This window comes from Tamandua tetradactyla, chromosome 5 (assembly GCF_023851605.1).
Source record: "Tamandua tetradactyla isolate mTamTet1 chromosome 5, mTamTet1.pri, whole genome shotgun sequence".
NCBI lineage: Eukaryota > Metazoa > Chordata > Mammalia > Pilosa > Myrmecophagidae > Tamandua > Tamandua tetradactyla.
Window position 1 is genome coordinate 88,284,737 of NC_135331.1, and position 18,890 is coordinate 88,303,626.

Consider the following 18,890-nt stretch of genomic DNA (forward strand, 5'->3'; position numbering starts at 1 on the left):
AGAACATTCTGACCTTAGAAGTATTTACTCAATTTGTTTTTGCACTATATGCTTCTTAGCTTTTGTACACAAACAACATTTATCATAGTTCTTACCAGTATATAAATTGTGCCCCTGCCTGAAATAAACTTGTCTGAAGACTGATGTCCCCAGATCCCCTGATCCCTTTCTCTCTCATTTTACTTTAACATTCCTTAGGGTCATAGCAGCAGCCAACATAGCCTTTATCTTGTGCCCTTGTGATTCTAGGAATAGTGTGACTAACCTTCACTTGTGCCCATTTGTTCAGTTTTTCAACTTCAGAGGCTTGTGATTGCTAAAGACAGCCAGTAACATTTATCAGTGAAAGGTCTTTGGTCAGTCCAGAACTAACTGACCCCAAGTTCAAAGTTATCTTGATAACTGAAACTGGATTTAACCAGTATAGGTCTGTCTGACATGTGCAGTAGCTTACACTGTAACCTGTAAGTCACCTATACCTCATTATAATACAAGTAATCACACCCATCATGATATTAAGGCTGCAATTTACTTACATATGCTCTGTGACTAAGCTTATAATCAATCTGTCCAAGTTCAATAATTAAATCACCTTTAATCACATCATCTGGGGCATTCTGCTCCTTATCCTAAAATCTGCCCATCTTTTAATGCTATAAAATTGTCAGAATTATTGCAGTTCAAGGAGACAGAGTTTGGGGCTCATAGACCATCTGATCACTTGCTATACACCTAGTAACAAATTCTTTCTCTTTTTGAAACCCCAGTGTCTCAAGGATTGGTCATGTGTGTGCACAGGCAAAAGAATCCATCACCTTTTTTCAGTAACACATATGCATATTTTTCAGTAACACATATGTATTATGTCTACAAGTTAAATTGAACCATGAAAATACCAAAACATTTTAGAGAAGTTAAATTGAGCTATGAAAGAGTTTTAGAGAAGTTAATTTGAACTATGAAAATATCAAAAAGAGTTAGATTACCCCTTGGTTAAAAGTGAGAAGAGTAAATACAAGCATCCGACATTACCAATTTTAGAGAATGTAGAACTACCACAAACATTTGAGCCATTTTACCTGTGGCAGTCACCCCATTAATGATTTGACAACATAAAGGCAAGTCATTGTGAGTTAACAGAAATGGTGATGACCAAGAACTCATGACATATTGAAAAACATTACAAAAGGCAATAAAAAAGAAGATTGTGAACTTGATTGAATGAATTCAAGAACAAAGTGGTAAACTTCTGCTACTGTCAAGTTTCCTGATACTGAAGCAACCTAAAAGAATCCATGAAGAAATGAACTGAAAGTTAAATGCATATATAATTTTAGACGTGTGACTACATAAATGCGAATTCTTCACCTTGCCACTATTACATGTGGACAAGATAGTTCTTTGTTGTGGGGCTGTCCCGTGTATTGAAGGATGTTTACAAACTTCCTGGCTTCCACCCACTAGAAACCCGTAACACTTCTCCAGTGTGACAACCAAAAACTGTCTCCAGACATGGCCATGTGTGGCCTGGGAAAGCAAAATTGTCCCCTTGTGAGAGCCACTGGGGTGAAAGATCTGAAAAATCTGTTAATCTGTCAAGCCCCTGTTCTTTATGAAGTAGCAGAGATTTCACTGAATAATTTTCCAATATTATACCTGATGAGAATGTTGGCCCTGAATAAATTTATTTTTACTCAAAACAGCTCTGCACTGAGACCAGGTCTTTTTTTGAAAAATTAAAAAAAATTAATCGGGTCTATGGAGAGAACATCAAAAACTTATTATGGATTCTAACCAAAAGATGACAGTTCTTGAGTGAGCCAACGCTGCAGTTTCACCCAAAGCATGGTGGGCAGTGATGGGAAAAGCTCAAATCCAGCCTGTTTAAAAAGTGTATTTTATTTACATATTACTAGAAAAAGAAAAAAAAGATATGTTTTATTACTTGCTTATTAACCACTTTATGTCAGTGGTTTAGACTCATTAAAGTCAAGCTGGATGGTGAGAAAATCACACAATGTTATGGTAACTGCACAGCTGTTCCATACACCCCACTCCTAAGCTGCTTGTAATAAGTGTTTTGCTTTTACTATCCCATAGTGTTGGGGTGCAAGGGTGCTTCAGTGTAGAATACTCACCCTCCATGTGGCAGACCAAGGTTTGATTCCCAGACCACGTACCAAAAAAAAAAAACATTCCCAATATCATACCTGTATTGAAGCCCTGTGACCAGGGGATATTTTTGTCCCATGAAGAGCAGGAATAAACAGTTTTAAAACTCTATGCTTGGGCGGTATAAGGGTAGTTCAGTGGTAGAATTCCCTCTGCCATGTGGGAAACCAGGGTTCGGTTTCTGACCTATGCACTTTCCCAAAACAAACAAACAACAAATAGTGCTGCAATAAGGGGATACTCACATGGAAAAAGAATGAAATGTGACCCCTAACATACAGGATAGAAAGGAAATTAAAAAAAGAAAGAAACCCAACTCTGTGCTTGCTGTAATTTACAGAGGTCTCACCTCTAAATCCAAGAGGTCAGTTGCTTATTATGATGCTAATATTTAATCAAACAACCTTAACTACCTCAACAAATATTTGGCAAAACTTTTGGGCTATGTTGATGATTGGAAATTAACAAGCAGATGAAAGTTTCACTATTAAGTAGCTAATGAGAAGAAAAACTTATCAGACTTCATTATTTGGTGAAAGTTAATCAAATAAAATTCTGAGTCAGAAGACGCTCACATCAACAAAATCCTGACGAGGGACAATGAGGCCCCTGAGTGCTGGGGACATGGCAGTGGTGACCTGGAGAGCACAGGAGAAAAGCTCCCAAGGATGATGCGGTGAGAAGAGGGGATCAGTTCATTAGTGACCTTGAGCAAAGTGCATTCACCATGTGGCAGGTTCCTCAGTTAGGGAGGCACTGCTGAGACACAACTGCGATGGCAGTGGAATGAGACTCACGTGGAATCTAGTGAGAGCTACAGCATCTTTGTGAATCTCATTCCTTCAGACAATGAAATAACCAACCCAAGTTGATGCCAATGACAATAATGTCCCTGATGTGCCTACATCTGTGAATCACAAAGCCATCAGAGTTAGGATGGTTATTAGCTCTGTATTCAGCTTAATATGAGCTGCATATAAGCTTGAGGTATTATAGAATAAGTTGCAATACAATGTGTTGTCTCTATTTCATAAGCATGGCTATTCAGTCATAGATTTGTGTGTAGAAATACAGATGTGTTTGATTATTGGTTACTGTTTTTCTTCTCCCTGAAGGCGTTCAGCAATTAATTGGAAAATGTGCTACTTCCTTTCTAAAATCACAAATTCTAATTTCAAAACTCATCTGGCCCCAAGAGTTTTAGAAATGGAATTGTGGGTCTGTATATGTTTTAAGACATTACTGACAATGGTGCAGATAGTGAATTGGATATGAAGGAAGGCAAGAGTGGATGGTAAGAAAAGGATTTAGAGATTACTGGAATAACCTATGCATGAGATGACGGCAGCTCGGACTAGGGCAGTGACCTGCACGCGTGAGGCAGTGGACAGGAAAGCTGATTTGGAGGCAGCAACCATGGGTTCTCTTGGCAACTCGCACGAGATTGAGTGTACAATGTGGCAAGCACTGTTCCTAAAGCTTTACATAAATGATCTCTTAATCCTCAGAACAACTGTATGAAGTAGATATGATTTTCCTCATTTTACAATTGAAGCATCTAAAGGACAGAGAGGTTAATGACTTGCCCAAAGCCACATAATTCATAGGAAATCTAGCAAGGATTCAAAGTCAGGATATCTGGCTTTGGCAGCCTTTATGTAGCCAATATATTATACTAGTGCTGCATGTGATTAATTACATATTCTGTGCCTTGTGTCAGAGCTGCCACACAAATCTCCTTCTTAGAAAAGGAATAAATTTGTTAGGTGACCTCAAAATTCCTAAATCCAATAGATTGTTCTCAGCCCTCACTTCAGATTTTTTGGGAGCTTTCAACAATATTGGCAACTCCATCTTCTAAATGACACCCTGTCTTTTTGAAACACTTAGAATTTGTTATATTATTTCCCCACTCCTCTTTTATAGTCTCTTTTTCTCCCAAACCATAAACTAGTATATAATAATAGAGTACACTAATTTCATGAAGGATATCTGCTAATTTCACTCTACACATTTTTGTCTGAATTTTGTACCTTTCTATTTCTCATGTTTAGTCTGTATATATTCTTACAGTTGCTTAAAGCATAGAAATGTAATCATTGAAGTGATTTCTCTGCCAACCAGGTACCAGGTTATATTAATTTATCCCTCACATCATATTCCAACTTGATTTCTCTGCCACAGCTCTCTACATATCAATGGCCCCACCTAATTTGTTATCTAACTTTTAGTCTTCTACTCCCTACATTATCAGTAGGCATCAAATTACCATCTTGTCCAGTTTCAGAAATCTCCTTTCTGTAGTCAATTCCCCTCAGAGCAGGAAAAACTAAGAAGTAGGTAACATTCTCATCTAGACAGCTTTTACAACTGAACACAAATCCAGACTTTGAGCACTGCCCGTCACAGAGCTCCTTTCACCCCTCCAAGATGATGGCAGGGAAGGGTATGCCCTGGATGAGACGGGATCTGTCTCATTACTCACAAATCCTCAAAGTAAGTTCTTGATAGATAAGAAAGTTAAATATATATTTGTGAAATTGCTGCTCAGTATATCTTGAATATGCCTCTTCTTGGGTTAGTTCTGTTAGTCTAAACTCAAGTTTTGTCTTTATGGGCCATGAGCCTAACTTAGGGTTGTCAGATTTAGCAAATGCCCAGTTAAATCTGGATTTCAGATAAATTATATGTTTTTATCTGAAATTCAAATTCCACTGAACACCGTGTATTTTATTTGGCAAGCCTAGCCTAAGTTCATAATAAGATCTCAGTGAGGGACTGATTTAACACTTCTCTGTGTTTCTCAATATGACAATGATTGTCTGCATACAGTGTGAACCTTTACAGATGCTATAAAATAATAAATTGAAAATGAATTAAAACTTTTCCTGTATTTTGGAACTGGTAGACCTTGCATTTTTCCCCCACCCTAGGAAATACACTGGTCATATGAAATCAGAAAGCGTATCAATAATTCAAACCCACTTTGCCACTATGCCTTCATGGTAGCTTTATAAAATCTAAATTCAAATGTGAGTTCTTCTTCTAAGGGTCACTTTTCAACCTACAAGATTTTTTTTATCTCTCAAATGAATTTAATAAAATAATTCTTACAGGGTTATTTCAAATATAAAGATAAATGATGACACTTCATTATGCTGTTCACATAATAAGTACTTAATATATTATCATTTTAATTTTGTATAACTCGTATGAATGCAAACTCCCAAGATCTATTCCTTCAAATCTGAAAGCATATAATACTTCTTATGATTATACGATTTTAGCATTTGTCTTCTATTATTTTTATTAGTAATTATTGTTTTAAGCACAGAAGTGTAGAAACATTGGATTCTTATTACTCATGGAGCGGGTATAATACATGTGAACTAACTCCAAATCAGACTGCTGACGGAGGACAGCAACAGTGTATGTCCTAAGTTTTACACTGTGGTCTCGGTTCTTGAATTAACTACATGACAGGAGTAAGGTAATGATACATTTACCTTTCAGATTCCATAGGTATAGAAGTCTAAAAAATGTCCCAAGTATGAAAGACTCATTATAGGAATTACACACAGAACTTTATAAAGCTGGTACATAGTAACTGCAAAATGTTGAATATGCTCAACACTGATGGAGAAGAGGTTTCATTTGTTAATCACTCCATCCTCATTAACTAGGACAGTGACTTGTTTTTTAGGTCTCTAATAACTGCTGGTTGTGGTATCAATGTCTCTGTGCGTAACCAGTCACCACTGCACACCAGCGCATGCTGGCACTTCCTTGCTATTGTCTGACTACCTCAGAATCTCAGTTCCTTCCAGCTTCTCTCAAGGCTTTGTTATTTAAAAAAGCAAACAAAACAATTTTTATTGTGAAATATAGCATATATACAGAAAAGTGATAAATTTTAAAGTATATTTTAACAAGTAGTTATAGAACAAATTTCAAAATACGGTGTGGGATACAATTCCATAATTTTATGCATTTCCTTCTAGCCGCTTTAAGACACTGGAGACTTAAAAGAAACATCAATATAATCATTCAGTAGCATACACACTGGTTAAATCCTATCTTCTCTGTTACAACTCCTCTTTCTCCTTTCATCCTTTACCTAATCCTTAAGGATATTTGGACAATGACCATTCTAACTTATTCATGTTGAAAAGGGGTGTCAACCTTATGGGGTAGGCAAATACAGAAACTGGGACCTCTGGGTTTCAGGGCTTATCTGGCCTAAGAACAATCTGGAAGTTTTAGATTTCTGAAATGTAAACTGAGTGAGTGAAACTTTTGTTGTGTTTCATATAAAGCCCTGAGTATTCTTTGGGGTTTACAGGAATACTGTTGGTTGGGACTTGGCATATCATGGCAATTAACAATATCTAATTAAAGCTTGCATAAGAATAACCTCCAGAATAGTCCTTTGACTTTATTTGAACTCTCTGGGCCACTGATACCTTCTTTTGTTACATTTCTTTTCCCCCTTTTGGTCAGGTAGGCATTGTCAATCCCACGATGCCAGGGCCAGGTTCATCCCTGGGGATCATGTTCCACATTGTCAGGGAGACGTACATCCCTGGGAGTCACGTCCCACATAGCGGGGAGGGTAATGCTTTTCCTTTCAGCAATGGGATTAGAGTGAGAGAGGCCACATCTGAGCAACAACAGAGATTCTCTGGAAGTAATTTTTAGCATAATTATAGGCAGGCTTAGATTTTCCACTATGGAAATAAGTTTCTTAAGAGCAAGGGGCTTGTTATATTTAACCTTTAGGCCCAGCTGCCTCCTTGCTCCCAGAGCACAGTCTTTCTCTGAGACCAGCTACTCACAGGAGAGTTGTGATCCCAACTTCACTTCTTCACCTCCCATTCTCTCTTTACAAAATCTAATCTAGTTTTCATCTGGGATAATCAACTGAAACTGCCAATGCCAAGTACACCAACCCAGTGCACACTTCTCTGTCTGGACCTCTCCTCACTTCTTAGTGGTTCTCCCCACAGCAGGCCGCGCCATCCTCCTTGACTAAAATGTACTTTGCTTGACTTCCAGGCATTACTTTCTCTTGGTTTTCCTCCAACATTGCTGGACTTTCTTCTCAGTCTCCCTTGCTGACTCATTCTTCTTGGACCAAGTTTCAATGTGGAAATGCCCAGGCTTGGCACTTGGCACTTTTCTGCTTTTCTGTGCATACACTCTCTCTCCCTATGGGAGATCTTCTAGTTTCTTAGCACTTAATACAATCCGTGTCCAAGATGCCAACATACAACTCTCCAGCTTGGTCTCGCCTTGAACTTCAATCTCATATTCAATTGATTCCTTCACAGCTCCAACAGAAGCTCAACATGGCACCTCAAACTTAAACCTTTACATAAATGCAGAATTTACTTCTAGCCACTCACTTCAGATCATTTTTTCACCAGTCTTTCTTATCTCAGGAAAAGGCAGCAACATCCACCTGGTTGTTCAAGACAAAATCCTTGGGAATAAGATAGATTTTGACTCACCCCCCACATTTTATCCACTAAAGTGTTTCAAAATCTATCCCAAAGCTGTCCACAATTCTCTATCTTTATATTCATCACTATCAGACTAAACAAAACTCAATGCATGTCTCCCTGTAGAATTCCACCAGTTTCCTAGGTGATTCCGTTTCCCCTTGTGAATGTCTGTAATCTATTCTGCACAAAGTAGCTAGAATTACAAAATATTAAAGTCTCCTTGTACCCTCCAATAGCCTCACATAGCTTCTTAAATAAAATTCAGATTTCTTACCATGGAAACCAGACTCTTATATGATTTGGCCCCAGTCTCTCTCTTCAACCACATCATATGCCACTTTCCCTGTCTCACACTATGCCACAGCCACTCTTGCCTTCTCTCTGGTCCTTAAACATAGCAAACATTTTCTCACATTTGGACCTTTCCCCTGTTGTTCTCTCTGGAACACCTGCCCCATAGATCTTCACATAACTGGCTTCCTCTCATCATCACTCTCTGCTAAAGGTCATCTTCTCATAGAGAGGTCCCTAGTGCTCTCTGTCCCATCACCTAACATATTTTCTTCGAGCACTTATTATGTGCTAAATTTTTTTTGTTTGCCAAATGTTTATTAGTTTATTGTTTCTCTCCTCTGCCATTAGTTAATTTCCATGGAATTAGCGATCTTTTACTTCTCATTCACTTTAACTTATCTAAATCTAGAACAGAGCTCAGTACATAATTTTTGCTCAGAAAAATACTTTTGATCTAAATGAATAAACCCGAGATCCTCAGAACTCATCATTGTGGTTGATTAAATTTTCTTGCTTGTTCAAGCAAACACCATGAAATTGGTTGGGTTAAACAATGGACATTTATTATCTCACAGCTTTGATGCTATGATAGAAGTCCAAATCAAGTCAGATGCCAAGGATTGTGGCTTTCTGAGGTTGGCCTCCAGAGATCCTTGTTCCTTAGCTTGTCACATGCCCAGGCACGTGGTGGTGTTTTATGGTCTATTACTTCTCTTCTGGGTTCCATTGATGCTAACTTTTCTGGTTACTCCTGTGGCTTTATGTCTCTGGTGTTTGAACTTCGTTTTCTTATAAAGAACTCCAGAAATAGGATTAAGACCCATCCTGATTCAGATGGGCCATACCTTAACTGAAGTAATCGCATTCAAAAATCCTACTTATAATAGGCTCACACCCACAGGAATGAATTAAGTTTAGGAACATGTATTGGGGGAGGGGGATTACATACAGCTACAAACCACCAGGGTGGGGGTCCTGGAAAAGTGGAAGGAGCTCAATCCCAACTGTCTTATATCCTAATAACACACTATGTCTGTTCCACCCATGAGAAATTCAGACAAATCTACCTTCTGTTTTTTGTTTTGTTTTTTGCCCCTTACTTGCAAGAAACATTCAAAGGTAAGGAAAAGGTGATTTTAAGAGGAGGAAAATTTCATTAAATTTCATCTCTTCTGATACAGCTCTTATAGAACTGATACTCTTTGCAAATTTGGGGAATTTTAAGTAAGGTGATGGCATAAATGAGGAAGTGGAAGTAAAGGTAACCAGACATGGCTAATTAAGGAAAACAGAGAGAGTGGTCCCTATGAAATTTGGCACCAGGATGCAAGTTGGCGAAGGGATTCCCTTGACTTGCTTGTTGGCTTTCAGCCCTATGGGGTGTGAACAGTCTTCAGAGTCCCCCGTGTTGAGAATGTACAAGGGAAACATGAAATTGCGAATGTTTGACTATTTTTGAGCTACAAAAAGAGAATTTTGTGCCATTTATCCTATACTAGTTAAATCTCTTCTCATAGGTCCAGACAAGGGAGTAAAAAAGAGATGTAGTAGAAGCTGAGAGTATTGAAAAGTTCAAAATACATTAATAATGAATACTAACATGTGACAGGTTTGTAGAAGATGCAGAAGCATTTTAAACCACCCAGAGAACACCCCATAGCTGCTCCAAATGTATAGGGCCATCGCAAGCATGAATCTGCTCTGCTTCAGCAAAGAGACAACACTAAGTACAACTCTGTCAGAAAACCTCCAGTACAGGGATACAGGATAGTAAACATTGGGTGTCAGGGAGGGAGGAAAGGAGGTAATGGGGAGGCCTCTTGACAGCATCCTCACACGTTAGGGAGGCACCGACATCATAGATACCATTGGAGCCATAACACAGATCTTCCAGGAGAGGCCCTTCTATTGTCCTCTCATTCCCCATTAAAAAATTCAGAGAAGCTTTCTCCTTTTTTTAGCATCATCCAACATAATAAAGGAAACAGATATATGGAAAATTATGTTACCACCATTATTTCTAAATCCTCCCAAGACCCTGTGGGATTGGAGTGCAGAACTGGAGAGGTTTTTGAAGCAGGGTTAAGAAAAAAGGGCTGGTAAGGAGATTCTTAAGTAGTAATTTTGGGAGGACAAAAATCCAAGCTCCTGTTGTTATGGAAAGAACTTGGGATCCAAAAGATAAAGATTAATGACGCTAAAGAGAATGCCACAAGATTTTGAAGGACATGACTTCACAGCATGGACACAGTGATAATGTTAACTCTTTCCCTTTCTTTCCTTTCCTCACCCCCTAGGAGCTTGCCGCCCAAGGCATGCACTTACCTCCTGTGTTCCTGGCCAAAGCCAGGGGAGGGCTCAGCACCATCAATGTCACTGTCAGAGCTGCCATCCAGGGGCCCTCAGGGAAGAGAAAACTCACCATGATGGAAACCATGAGCCGACACGGTGCGAGAGAAGCAGACAAGACTCACACGATAGGATCTATGACCCTCCTGCACGCACAGCCCAAAATATAGGAAAGAAGGAACTCATTCCTTTGACCCTGAATTGCGTAACCTCAGTGTGGAGAGCCAATCAGCATCAGAGATGAGTGGTGTCATCAGTTGCTGGTCAGAGATTCAGTTTCTCTTCTGAAACTCAGAATTTCCTTCTTTACTAAATGGATTGTTTTAGTTTAGTACTTTAAAAGTTTGATCCAATTTCATGTGAAACATTTGGATGGTGCCTTGCTGAGAGCCAGGTCTCTGCTGGTCAGTGATGTGAACCCACTGGGAACCCAAGTTTGAGCCCCTTTAGGATGGTCGTCCCAAACCAGCTTTGGTTGAAGACAGAGCTGTTTGGACAAGTGCATGTGTGAATGTATTTAGTAGTAGAGGGGTGGAGAAAAGATGATTGTAAGTCAGGAAACCTTTAATTTCACCTTTCTTGCACCATAACATAGACTACACTTGGGAAAATCTTAACCTCTTGCAGGCCAAAGGAAGACATTGCAACATTTGAGCTATCAGAATGCTGCAAAGTGCTGCGACTCTGGGGACACTTAGAGCCCTTCTCAAGAAGTAGCATCCCCTGGAAACTGATGACGCATCAGAGTTATGACTTTTGATTGGATAGTATAGTCTGTACTGCCTTAGAGATAAAAATGTCTCTCATAAACTAAAGGAAATTGGAAGTTAGTCAATAATTTAGTCTGAGTGACAAGATTTTTCATGTTTGTCTTCTGCGGCCCTCACTAAATTTAGTGGCACCTCCAGAATACACATAGATAAAGGGATTAGAAAAGGCAATCCATGTGGCTGGTGTGTCTTAAAGGTAACTTTATATAACACATTCTAAAAATGTCAAAAGGACAATGTCCAAACCAAAGTATACAAGGGGCCAAGACAATGCTAAAGAACTCAAAGTCAGGCTTTGGCACAATGACTCTGCTTAAAATAATTGAGATTTTTTTGTGTAAAACTGTTCAATCCCTTTCTCCCGGTTCCTGTGATGATTTTCTCAGCTTTTAAGGATTTTTCCTCTTATTGATCTTCTTTGAATTATTTTATCCTGGGAAAAAGATAAGAAGACTTTGTTAATGAATATGTGACAGAATGTTGAGAAAATAGAACACTGTGGACATCTACGAATCTCATCCTATTACGTCATCTCATTTTAAGCATACAATTCTACTTTTAGACAATTCTTAAGCATTGTGTTATTGTAAATATAATACCTCTGATGTCGAATGCACTATGAAGGACGAATACACCTCTAATTCTGCACTAAATCCCAGTGCACACAACTCTGACCAGCAGTCCTTCTCTGTGTGCTCTGATCTGTCTACTGATGGACACTCCCCAGGCTGCAGGAACAGTGAATAAAACACGCAGGAATAGCGACTAAAACACATGGAGCTACTTTTGAGCATTTTTTTTGTACCTAGAATTTTACTAAGGTGTTTTTAATGCATCATATTGTCATTTAATTCTCACATCAGCCAGTGAGATAAGTATACTTTACCTCTCACAAATGGAGAGAACAAGATGATGGAGGTTAAAAATTTTTTCAAAGATACAAATCTAATAAATAGTACACTCCCAATTGAACACAATTATATATGATTTAAAATCCCACTGGCTCAACCACTATATCATACTACCTCACATTTAATTTCTGAATAGTGTCCCTGTAATTAATAATAACTTTAATCAGTTTAGTTCATGTATTTCAAGTTGTTAGTTGGAGGTGTCAATAGCAAAGAGGGGTGCTGTCTGTAGCTTTTGGCAGGTCCCTATAGGAGAATCACAGTGCAGACACAAGGTTTTAGAGCAAAGCCTTACCATTTGCTGCAGTTAACTACTCTCCTTCTGAGAAACAGCTTGTAGCCTGCTTTCCCTTTAATGAAAGACAGCATTTAAAGTAATTTCTCCAAGTTGACACCAGAACCTAACCATCACAGTCCATCCCTTTCAAACTTGGCAGCTCTACACATCACCTTGAAAAACACTTACTTTCTGAATAGAACACAACAGAAATACGTTTCACTTAACAATACTCAACTGTCCTACATATAACCAGAAACCCACCACATCTGTCCAAAATAAGGTACAAGTCCTCAAGTAACATTCATTCTTAATCTTCACATTCTATGACTTAAATACTATAACCTGAACAATACAACTTTATCATATGATAAGAAGAAAACAAGATATTTACTTGTGTACAAATCAAATACACTCAAACAAAAAGGGAAATACTCATACAATCACTGTACTCATTTCTATAACTGGTCACGTGATTGTAGTTCATACTTATCACTACCTTCTTCTATTACCCACTTTATGTTCCCTCTTCCTCAGCAAGCACTTCAGCTTGTGGGGTGACCCAGACATGGTAAGACCAGAGAATTCCGTTACCATGTCCCCATTCATTCATTTGCTGTGAAGTGGTTTCCTTGATTAGAAGCAATGCTGTGTGGAGTACCATGATGGTGGATAAGGCATTCTGTAAGCAACATAGATGGCAGTTTTTGTGGAAGCATTTCATGAAAGGAAGGCAAACCCATATCCGAAGTAAGTGTCTATTCCAATTAGTGCAAATCGCTGCCCTTTCCATAATAGATACAGTCCAATATAATCAACCTGTGACCAGGTAGCAAGCTGAACACTTCCGAGAATAGTGCCATCAGGTACTGAGTGTGGGTCTCTATAGCCGGCAATTTGGGAATTCAGCAGTGGCCATGGCCAGGTCGACCTTGGTGAGTGGAAGTCCATGCTACTGAGCCCATGCATAACCTCCATCCCTACCACCATGCCCACTTTGTTCATGATCCCATTGGGCAATGACAGAAGTCATTGAGGAAAGAAGATAACTTGTATCCACAGGACAGATCTTATCCACATGATTATTAAAACCTTCTTCTACTGAATTCACACTTTGGTGAGCATTCACATGGGACACAAATATCTTCATGTTATTTGCCCACTCAGAAAGATCTATTCACATACCTCTTCCCCAGACCTCTTTGTCACCAACTTTTCAATCATGCGCCTTCCAGGTCCCTGGTCATCCAGTCAAACCATTAGCAAGAGCCCATGAGTCAGTAAACAAATGCACCTCTGGCCACTTCTCCTTCCAAGCAAATGAACAACCAGGTGCACTGCTTGAAGTTCCTCCCGCTAGGAGCATTTCCCCTCACCACTGTCTTTTAAGGATATCCCAGCAAGGGGATGTAATTCTGCAGCTGTCCACTTCTGGATGCTCCCATCAGCTCATGCAAAGCCATCTGTAAATCAGGCCTGAGTTTTCACTTCCTCAGTCAACTGACTGTAAGGAACTCCCTAAGAGGCCATAGCTCAGGTCTTGGAAAGAGAAGGTAATGTGGCAAGAGTAAGGACAATAAGAATTTGGGCCACTTGCTTATGTAACTTACTTATGATTGAGGATCTGCTCGAGTCATAGCTCTTAGATACCATTTCCATTTTATGATGGAATGCTGCTGTGCATACCCAACTTTATGGCTTAGTGGGTTAGACAACTCAGGTGTCATGGTAAGTTGGTGGCCCATGGATAAATGTTCAGTCTCTACTAAGGCCCAATAGCAGGCTAAAAGCTGTTTCTCAAAAGGAGAGTAGTTAACTGCAGCAAATGGTAAAGCTTTGCTCTAAAATTCTGTGTCTGCACTGTGATTCTCCCATAGGGACCTGCCAAAGGTTACAGACAGCTCCCCTATTTGCCATGGACACCTCCAACACTTTCGGTCTGCTGGATCATAAGGCCCAAGTGGCAGGGCAGCTTGCACAGAGCCTCTTCTTTTTCTCGCCCCAGTCAAAACTAGCAGCTTTTCTGGTCACTCAGTAAATGGGCCAGTGTTTTGTCAACAGAATCCAAAAAGACCAAGTAGGTGTTCTGACTCATTTTTGGTCATGGAAGGGGTGAGATACAACAGCTTAGTAGGGATATCTCGACATGCCCCACACTACTGGTTGCTTAGAAATTTCACTGATGTGGAAGGCCTCTGTATCGTTGTTGGATTTATCTCCCATCCTCTGACATGCAAATGCCTTACTAATAAGTGTAGAGTAGTTGCTACTTCTTGCTCACTAGGTCCAATGAACATGATATCATCAATATAATGGATCAGTGTGATATCTTGTTGGGAGGGAGAAATGATCAAGGTCCCTGTGGACCAGATTGTAAATGTAGGGCTGGAGAGTTGACATACCCCTGAGGCAGGACACTGAAAGTGTACTGATGGCCTTTCCAGCTGAATATAATCTTTTTCTGACGGTCCTTACTTACAGCTATTAAGAAACAGGCATTTGCCAAATCAAGCTGCATACCAGTTACTACGTGATATGTTGATTTGCTCAAGAATTGATACCATATCTGGAACAGCAGCTGCAATTGGAGTCAGCACTTGGTTAAGTTTATGATAATCCACTGTCATCCTCCACGATCCATCTGTTTTATGCACAGGGAAATAGAGTTGAATGGGAATGTGGTGGGTATCACAACCCTTGCATACTTGAAGTCCTCAGGAAGGGCATTAATTTCTGCAATTCCTCCAGGAATCCAATATTGCTTTAGGCTTTCCCTTGGCCTTTCTTCTCATAATATCCCTTACTTCATGAGTCAGAGAACCAATATAGGGATTCTGCCTGTTGCTGAGTATGTCGATTCCAATTGTGCATGCTGGAACTGGGGAAACGACCGCAGAATGGGTCCAGTGAGTCCCTGGACCCACTGTAAGATGGATCTGAGCTAAAACTCCATTGATTACATAACCTCCATAAACCCCTACTATGACTGGTAGACCAGAGCCGTGTTTTTGGTCTTCTGCAATTAGTGTCATTTCTGAACCAGTGTCTAATAATTCCCGAAATATCTGATCATTTCCTTTTCCCCAATGCACTGTCACCCTGATAAAAGACTGTAGGTCTTCTTGGGGAAGGCTGGGAGTAAACTTAACAGTATAAGTTTTGGGCTGGGTTAAAGGGCCCTTCCCCAAGTTTAGTAGACTGCCCATCTATTTTACTTCTAGGTACCCCATGATCTATCTCTGTGAGTCAGATTATTTTGGCTGCTCCTTTGAGTCTGCTGTCCATTATGGTGGCCATGTCTACCTTGTCTCTGGTGATTAACTGTCATTACATGGCTTCTACCAACTAGGGATCCATACATCCCCACTGTGTTTAAGAATTCCAGCTCAGTGACAGCAGTTCATCTGTCACCATACAGTAATATCTGAACTACAGAGAAGGGCAACAGCAGAGCTCTTCAGGGATGATGGAGCTGGTCTCATGAATTTATTGCTCAATGTTCTGGTGAAAGATGTGTCCTCTGGATTTTCCAGGGGTGTGTGAGCAGTCCTTCCATGGCAAATCCAGTCTATCATTCCAATCTCTCTAAGCCACTGGATTCCCTCCTCATCTACATTATACCCAGGCAATTCTGGCATTTCAACCTCAGGTCATGTCAGCCACATTTTGATCCACATTTCAGCTTACCATGCAGACAAACTGTTAATGCCCTTTCTAACCACTACACGCTGAATGCAGAATCTCTGCTTAGTGGGCCCACACCAATAAAAGCAGCTTGATTCAACTTTATATTCCTTCCACTATTATACCACACCCTTAATATCCACACCCACACATATCCCCTGATTTTTGTCTATGTAGATTGGAAGACTCATGCAGTTCTTTTGGAGTAAGGCATACCTCCTCATGGGAGTCATGCTTTGTACCTCACCTTCCAGGTCCTCTTGGGACATTTGTCTAGTTATAGGTCTTGAAGAGAAGAGGGATGGTGAGGGTAGGTCACGAAAAGGAACAGAAATGTCTTTCAACCAATTACCTCAGGGCATTCCATTTCAGTTTCATCTGTTGATACAGGATTAGTCCCTCCAGACAAAGGAGTGAAGCCTGTTTCCCCAGAGGAGATGGTTACAGGGTTAGCAGGAACAGAACTGTAATCTCATTAAGGAGAGGTTGGATGGCTAGTAAACTGTTTCCTCAAGGCAGGCTGGAGGTCAGGAAGCTTCTTCCTCAGGCAGTCCATTACAGGTCTATCTAGCAAAGTCTCAGCAGATTCCAGGGGGTCCATATCCCCAGCACCATCATTATCAAGCCATATATCCCCGTCTCACATTTTACGATCCCATTCTTTTCCAATCAAGGCCCTTACTTTAACAGCAGACACCTTGCAAGATTGAGATTTTACTTTATGTTGTAAATCTGCTACTGGCACACTGAAGCTGTTTGTCTAGTTTGCAGAGATCTCAAGTCTGTGACCACAGAAATCAAGATTTTCTTTCAGGGCAAACATGGAAACTTTTACATCATTCATACAATGCTTAAATTATAAATTTGAAGGCTTCAGCTCATCCCTTTCCCTCATCATTGTATCCAGCATATCTAACAACAATAAACCAATACCATTATACTTTTTAATTCTGTAAAACTCTGTAAAGGTGTCAAAAACTCTTCCACCTGAAGCCTTGTCTCATATAAGCATACAATTAGCAGAATCTAATGGTGATATTTTGAGTAACTCTCTTGCCAACTTATCCCATGGACTATCGGCACCATCTTGATTATTGGAAACAGAGACATTAGTGCCTTTGAGTCTAATCAGAGTAGAAAACTAATTGTAAACACCTATTTTGAGATTCTATTTCTCAAAAACTATTCCTGCTAACAAGCTGTATTAGTCAGGGTACTCTAGAGAAATAGAACCTAGAAGAGCTATCTGTAAATTTGAGATGTATGAAAAAGATGTTTCATCCAACCTCCACCTAGTGAGATTAACCCTTCAGTTCCTGCTAACCCTGTAACCACCTCCTCTGGGGAAACAGGCCTCACTCCTCTGCAGGATGTGAAGCTGGCAGCTCCAACAAAGTGTCTGGACAAATTCCACAGCAGAGTCTTGCTGGCTGTGAAACAGTCTCTCTTCTTCCTTAAAAGTCTTCAGCTGATTGGATTATCGCATTTGTGAGAGGCATGCCTTAGTTGATCACAGATGTAATCAGACACAGATGCAATCAACTGACTGATCATTTAGCACACTAGCCTTCTGGTTTATCAAGCAACCATGAAATATCCTTGCAGCAATGGTCTGGCCAGTACTTGCCTGACCAGACAACTGGGCATCATCACTTGTCCAAGTTGACGCCAGAGCTTAACCATACAGGAACTTTACCTATGTAAAATTAACATGAATATTTGCAAAAATCTCCCCAAAGGAGAGGATGAGCTACTCTCTTTGTCTTGACAACTGTTCCTATCTAATATATCTGTCAAACAAAGCAATTTTTCAATATTATGAAGCAATTTTAGAAAAATTGGAGTACATTGTTTTGTTTTGCTATAGCTGCCAAAATACAACATACCAGAATTGAATTGGGTTTTACAATGGGGATTTATTAGTTTACAAATTTCCAGTTCTAAGGCCATGAAAATGTCCAAATTGAGGTATCAACAGGAGAGTACCTTCTCTGAAGAAAGACAGCCAGCCTCTGAGACACCTCTGTCACATGGAAAGGAGGCACAATGCAGGTTTCTGCTGGCCCTTCTCTCCTGGGTTTCACTGCTTTCAGCTTATGGCTTCGGTGGTTTCCTCTCTCAGCTTCAGTGGGTATGCCTTTGTCTCTTACCTTCTCTGGGTCTTCTATGATTTCTCTGGGCTATCTTTTATCATCTTATAACAGACTCCGGTAAAAGGATTAAGACCTAACTTGAATGGGGTGGGTCACATTTCAATTGAAATAACCCAACCCAAAGTTCCCACTTACAAAAGGTCTGTACCCACAGGAATGGATTAAAAGAAGCTGGCTGACTTCCAGAAGATGGTGGAATAGAATAAGTTGAGTTCACCCCTGCTCTAAAGAACAGCTAGAGAACGGGCAGGAAAAAAGACTGGGAGATCGATTCCATGGTGTAAGCGACTTAGGGAGGCCCTGGTTGAAAAAGCAGAAGAATTAGGATATAGAGAACTGGTGACTGGTCAGCTAGTGCAAAAACTCTAGCACATCCATTTCAGCCAATGGCTTGGAGCCCTCAGGAGTGGATGGACAGGGACATGGAGATTAAGAAATAAGCCAATCCATGTTCCTTGTACATGCTAACTTCATGTGTGACACCTCTGTCCTATGACCTGTGACTTCCCTCACAACCCATGCACCTGAATCCTGTCACCCACCACCATCCTGTGCTGAAAGAATCCCCACCCCACACTTCCTCCTCGTACATCTCTGCCTTGTGCATGCACACAAGCCTGTCCCAACCCAACCCACCACTCCCACGTTAAGACACAGTCCAGACCCTCCTGAGACCCGAGTACCAGCCTCCCACCCCTCAACCTCCATCTCCCCTCCCTGTCCCCTGCAGACAGTCACCTGTACATCTGGGCCACAGGTATTCACCTTCACACCCA

General features: G+C 40.3%; 2 protein-coding genes across 5 annotated transcripts in view; both read right to left on the reverse strand.

The window, feature by feature from the left end:
• The window catches only part of LOC143684452 (HLA class II histocompatibility antigen, DR beta 5 chain-like), a 202,575-nt gene that overhangs the window by 85,861 nt on the left and 97,824 nt on the right, over nucleotides 1-18,890 (reverse strand). The gene's annotated exons all lie outside the window — the stretch shown is intronic.
• The window catches only part of LOC143684451 (HLA class II histocompatibility antigen, DR beta 5 chain-like), a 42,189-nt gene that overhangs the window by 11,577 nt on the left and 11,722 nt on the right, over nucleotides 1-18,890 (reverse strand). The window contains exons 2-3 of one of the 3 annotated variants that reach the window (XM_077161427.1): nucleotides 11,689-11,817; nucleotides 10,296-11,522 (exon numbers count right to left, since the gene is read on the reverse strand). The exons of 1 other annotated variant lie outside the window; for it this stretch is intronic. In XM_077161427.1, the coding sequence (XP_077017542.1) occupies nucleotides 10,296-10,407 (112 nt within the window). In that variant the 5' untranslated portion in view covers nucleotides 10,408-11,522; nucleotides 11,689-11,817. The remainder of the gene's footprint in view (nucleotides 1-10,295; nucleotides 11,523-11,688; nucleotides 11,818-18,890) is intronic. One more of the 3 variants, XM_077161426.1, reaches the window with a different exon arrangement.